The 6,009-nt window shown below is 43.4% G+C and overlaps 1 protein-coding gene across 1 annotated transcript; it reads left to right on the top strand.

Moving 5' to 3' along the window:
* Positions 1-933: 933 nt before the first annotated feature.
* On the top strand, positions 934-2,795 carry si:ch211-220m17.5 (guanylin family protein). The gene is made up of 3 exons (XM_042089651.1): positions 934-1,101; positions 1,453-1,651; positions 2,265-2,795. Exons 1-3 carry the CDS (start codon positions 1,030-1,032, stop codon positions 2,321-2,323), a joined length of 330 nt encoding a protein of 109 aa, XP_041945585.1. The 5' UTR covers positions 934-1,029; the 3' UTR covers positions 2,324-2,795.
* The last annotated feature ends 3,214 nt before the right edge of the window (positions 2,796-6,009 follow it).

Raw genomic sequence — 6,009 nt, forward strand, 5'->3', positions numbered from 1 at the left:
GCTGAAGGTGTTGTTCATCTTGATGCTGCACCACCCCAGATTTGTCGGGCCATTGTTCTTGAAGTTGCATGGCTGGTTTTCTCGGCTACCCGCTGTATAACTATGCTAAGTAAACGATTTGCCTATTACAAGTTTGTTTACCATCAAATTGGCTTCGTAAGTGAAAATCTTGCATAGTGTACCTTTAAGGCAGAGCGGATAGTGTAATGATACTCAGCAGGACTTCAAGTAGGCCATCACATTAGCTCTCTGCTAACCGTCTAAAAGGACACCATAATAGCAACACAAACCACTTTTATATTACATTTGTAACATTGCATTTGTCTCAACGTAATTGAGCGCTGAACTATATCAGCAGGGTAATGAAGTAACCTTTGAGGTGCCCTTTCCAAAGGCCTTTGGTAGTGTCTGTGGTAGTGTCTCCCTACTGTTCCTAATCAAAACAAAATTAATACAAACTGTCATTGTAAACTAGTTGACTGACCAGATGAGGTCATACATTGTCAGCAAATACATTCAGACTGTACAGATTGCTTTTGTGTTGGGTCTATGTTATGTACCTTAGCTAAGGAGATAAAGTTTTTTTCCCCAGGTGTTTAATCATTAATTAGCACTGCAATGTTTTTGAACCAATGTTTTTAAATGTTAAAAAGATGAAACCCATACAGTACATGCTCCATTTCACTCTAGGGCCCTTATTACAAATGAACCTAATCCACTGAGTGTGAAACTCTTCATGGCAAACCCTATTGAGGAGTGTCCATAAAAAAAGTCAGACAGTGGATGAGGTCACAGTGAATTTATGAATCCCGTTTTATGGCGTTGTGAAATTGGTTTCCCCATTACTCATTAACCTGTGAAAGAAGAACCACGATAACCAATCAAAGAAGGTTTCTGCGACACACAGATCCCTTTAAAAGGAGACTGGAGGCCAGTGTTAAGAGGCAGACACCAACAGTGACAACACTTCAGGAGCCACTTCATCAGAAAGGAACAAGGACACCGCTAGACTCCCGAAAAAACAACAACATGAAGACCATCTTTGCCGTCTCTCTCCTGATCGCTGCACTCTTCCTGGCCTCAGACGCTGTCCAAGTCAACGTAAGTGCCTTGCACTCAAACTTTTCGAGTAGCCTACAATCAATGAGGCCTCTTTCATCTGTCATAAATGTTAGATTAGTGGCCTATTGAGCTGCGTGGTCAGTACTAAACCACAGGAACCGCTCTTCTTGCATCCTAATTTTGCCACAAGTTGATTGTGGTCAGAATACAAATAGCGCACCTCATGCCCTCTGGCCATTCAGAAAGCCACTGCTTGATAACTCCCGCTCAGCTTGCAGCAATGTGTAATGAATGTTGGCTGGTATGACACAGACAGATGGGTATATCCCCTGGCAAGAGAGCCAGCAAATGAACTGCCATCACAGTCAAGCTCATTTTCTATCCCCTCAGGATGGCGGTGACAGCTTCTCTCTCGAATCGGTCAGGGTGCTCCAGGAGTTGGCAGCGCCGCTTGCCGGGAAGACCATGAAGGCAAGCCCCCGTGTGTACAAGACCGGCTACAGCGCTGTCTGCGCTCACCCGACGCTGCCCCAGGAGTTTGTCTCCTTGTGCCAGCAGGAAGGAGCCGCCATGCGACTCGCCAGACTGAGTGAGTAATGGGGGAAAGCTATGTGTGTGTGTTGGGGGGGGGGGGGGTTGCCAAGGGGTAGCTTGGCTGTATCTATGTAGTGTGACCAGTGAACAAAATAGGCTACAGATGAGATTATATGGTATGTAGAGAATTAAGTGCAGCTAGAATCAGGCGTGAGTTAAAGTACCAAGTGAAAGACATGTACAATGTCCCTACAATGGATAGGGGCTGCAGAATTACATAGTATTCATTCTAAAAATTCAACTGTTAAATATATTATTATTATTATTATAGAAATTATTACACATTTATTACATATATGTATAGTATTATTACGTTTTTATTTCAATGACATGCATATTACGAGGCTATAAATGATGGTATAATCATGAAATAGCATTTATAAGGCTGATGTATTCAAAAGATATATTTAGAAGATGTACTACTATAAATGGAGTGTGAGTGTGAGTTAGGCAGGTTTTAGTTATCAGAGGTGTTAGGAGAGAATGTACTCTCAGGAGAGGTGCACGTTGTTAACACGCTTAAATCCATAAATAAATCCATAAGCTCTTAAAGTTCTTCTGTTGAATAATCCCTATATGTGTGTGTGTGTGTGTGTGGTTCTCTCCAGGTGCTGTGCCAATGGATGTGTGTGAGATATGTGCATTCGTGGCCTGCACTGGCTGCTAATGGAATCCTCTCCCACCCACCGGCTGACCAGGAGAAGCAAGCCCTCGCCATGTACAATCTGGACCTAAAGATCTGCCTCGATATCCCTCCTTCCCTGACGACCACCGCAGCGAAACATCCGCTGCAGACACACTCACTCTCACACTTCTCAATGTGTTATTTACTTATCGACTTCCTCTCTCCTTACTCTCTCATTTGAGTCTCACAAGTCACCAAAGCCAAAGTAAGGGAGCAGTTGCTGAATTCATATTTAAGCGAAGAAACACCGCAGATCCTAAATTTAGGGCAAAACTGCTTAGAAACTGTTACTCTTTCACGGCAAGTTCAGGACACCACTTTTTGTTTTTGTTTCTTTTGTTTTGTTACAAGCTAATATAGTTTATTTAATTTACAAGTATTTTTCTACAGCGTTGTTTACTGTTTTGTACGTTCATCTCTGCCTTTTGTGTTTAATAAACTGCTTTTGAAGTAATATGTGCCAATTGTGCATTATCAAAAAGCATTAACAACTAAAATGCATGATTCATATCTACATTTATATATCTCATAATAACTGCAGCAACAATGGGGCCTAATATACAGTATCTCTAATCCAATATTTGATTTAAACTGACGTGAACAACCCTTCTTGACATTTACAAGCCTCTCCTGTTGTAAATCAGAAGAGAGTGTGTGTGTAAGTACCTTGCATGTTTGACTTTCTAATCAGAAATGTCAATGGGTTCAGTAGCCACCCCAGCCAGTGCTTCCAGTGCTACAGGACATTAATTCTCCACACCAACGAGTTCAGCTCATCTGGTTTGGTAGACAGAAGACATTCTTAACCAGTGATAGCATTTATCAACATCACAGCCATCTCTGTTTCCTGAGAGCTAGGGTGATATGCAGTAGGGTGGGGGCAGCCGTGGCCTACTGGTTAGCGCTTCGGACATGTAACCGGAGGGTTGCCAGTTCAAACCCCGACCAGTAGGCACGGCTGAAGTGCCCTTGAGCAAGGCACCTAACCCCTCACTGCTCCCCGAGCGCTGCTGTTGTTGCAGGCAGCTCACTGCTCTGGGATTAGTGTGTGCTTCACCTCACTGTGTGTTCACTGTGTGCTGAGTGTGTTTCACTAATTCACGGATTGGGATAAATGCAGAGACCAAATTTCCTTCATGGGATCAAAAGAGTATACTTATACTTATACTGATTCTGTGCCTCTCCTCTCTTCTGCCAGACTGGGACCTTGATTTCCAAAGGAAATGCCAAATTTACTTTCATCAGAGAACATAACTTTGGACCACTCAGCAGCAGTCCAGTCCTTTTTGTCTTTAGACCAGACGAGACACTTCTGACGCTGTCTCTTGTTCAAGAGCTGAAACCCATGTCTTGCATACATCTGTGCGTGGTGGTTCTTGAAGCACTGACTCCAGCTGCAGTCCACTCTTTGTGAATCTCCCCCACATTTTTGAACGGGTTTTGTTTCACAATCCTCTCCAGGGTGCGGTTTACCCATATTGCTTGTACACTTTTTTCTACCACATCTTTTCCTTCCCTCTGCCTCTCTATTAATCTGCTTGGACACAGAGCTCTGTGGGGACGAGACCGCCTATGCCGAGTCAAGACCGAGTCTTTGAAGGGTCGAGACCGAGTCCGTTGGTTTTCAAATACAGTCGAGTCCGAGTCAAGACCGAGTCTTTGAGAAAGCAAGTCCGAGCCGAGACCGAGTCCTTTAGGAGTCGAGACTGAGTCGAGACCAAGACCATAAAAACATGTCAGTTTTCATATTCATGATTTAATATCACCCCAGTTAATAATCAACAGTTAGGCCTACAGACTAAGCTATTGGGAATTGTTTAGAGGAGCAGTCTTAACGTCTTAATATGGACTATGCTGACCTACTGACACTCAACGGCAGCAGAGCCATAGAGATAAATATAGGGGTGATGGTAGAAAAAAGTCCTGAGCCTGAACTTTTTTCCCTGGGGGGTAAGAGGGCCAAGATATATGCCCTGATCAACATAATTGTCAAGCGGCATCCAGGGGTGTGTTCCCCTGGGAGAAGATTTTGATAAATAGTACCTTAGATGATAGATTCTGGTGACTTTTGTGGATATAAATAGACATCATTCAGACATGAGATGAAAAAACCCAATACAAGCCTATATTACAGTAGCATCTTTGTGTAGAGCACCAGAGTTCCTGGGACCCTGGGCCTGGTAGGACTGTTCATTAATCCGTCCCTGCTTTTAACTAGTCACTGACGTACCTGCATACTTACAGTATTGCTTGTATAGCATACTGAGACCACAGATACTACAGCCATACCAAGAAAGGTCAGTGGGTGGCAATTATAATACTCAAAAGTAAATTAGAATTGATTAGTAGCCTAACCATTGACTAAAGGGCATGAACAAGAAGACATTCATTTTTCTGCAAAATATGCACCATTTATTTTAAACATGTTATTCTTAAGTTTGTCGGACAGATTTCTTTGAAATTCTGACGAGATGCCATGTGTAATAAGATGGCCCGCATGCCTCGAGTGTCATGAGCTCTCTCTCTGCCTGGTAACACGTGCTGATTGAAGTCTGATGACCTCCACCTGTTCCTGCTCTGCTCTGCCTCACCCTCGTTACCTACCAGCTGCACTGCATTCACCACTCATCATGCCCTCTATATAAAGCCTTGCTTTTCAGTCCACACTTGTCAGATCGTCTGCAACCAGCACCAGTTACCTGCCTGTTTTTGAAAACGCCTCTGACTCTTTGCCTGTGATCCCGGACCCGCTCGACTACTTCTGTGTTCTCCAGCCCCGGTAATCTTGACCTGCCTTCCGTCCCTCTTCTACGAATACCGCCTAGTCCTTGACTGTACTGCTGCTTCGTTTCAATTGCTGTTGTGTGTGTGTTTCCCCCAGGACTTCCCGGATCATCCAGCTCCTGCCATCGCTGTTCGGCTACTGGGGGAACACACACACGCAGACTCTTGGAACTCCTGTACCCCCCCCGGAACCCCTGAAACCCCCAACCCTTAAATAAACTTTTGAACGTGACTCTTTTGTGGTCCTCGTCCTGTTTGGTGTCTGACATCGAGACCGACAGATGCGTAAGGGCGAGTTTATCCTCCGCTAATTTCTGACACAAAGTGACGAGTGGATGAGCGATTGTAAACGACAGATCAGAGCTAGTGAGTGGGGATGGAGTTTGCTAAATATTTTAGAAAGGAAACTGATAAGTCATACAAGTGTATTATTCCTACAAACAACTAGATACAATGTAGACCATGTGGTGACACTGTTTCAGTGACTAAAGATTCATTTTGGAATCTAAAAAGACACATTTTGCGGAAACATGAGAGTGTGCTAAGGAGAGCAAAGAAAAACGTGAGTATTTTGCATATGCTTCATATGAAGTAGAAGGATGAAAGTAAAACTTAGATGCTAAGCCTATATTCTTTAGGGAATTAATCCCACTGATCCCTTTAGTTGTATATGCTTATGTGTATTGACGTTGCCAAGCTTGTTCATTGATGTACTATCGGTGTTGCATTTTAAAATAAATGTTCTATGAGTGAAATTGACGTTGCTCTTAGTTCTTTGGGATTTAAGTTTGTTTAAGGTGACCATTCAGCTTGTATTTTATGGAGCGAGCGTGGAGCAATTTCACTGGAGTAGGCCTAGAATGATTTTTAAGTGAAGCGGGGAG

Source organism: Alosa sapidissima, chromosome 4 (genome assembly GCF_018492685.1).
Source record: "Alosa sapidissima isolate fAloSap1 chromosome 4, fAloSap1.pri, whole genome shotgun sequence".
Classification (NCBI taxonomy): domain Eukaryota; kingdom Metazoa; phylum Chordata; class Actinopteri; order Clupeiformes; family Clupeidae; genus Alosa; species Alosa sapidissima.

What these genes read in the sequence shown, in the direction of transcription:
- si:ch211-220m17.5 (XM_042089651.1), top strand. Translation starts at nt 1,030, where the DNA reads ATGAAGACCATCTTTGCCGTCTCTCTCCTGATCGCTGCACTCTTCCTG. An exon ending in CAGACGCTGTCCAAGTCAAC is followed by an intron (nt 1,102 to 1,452) that starts GTAAGTGCCTTG and finishes CTATCCCCTCAG; the next exon opens with GATGGCGGTGACAGCTTCTC. An exon ending in CATGCGACTCGCCAGACTGA is followed by an intron (nt 1,652 to 2,264) that starts GTGAGTAATGGG and finishes GGTTCTCTCCAG; the next exon opens with GTGCTGTGCCAATGGATGTG.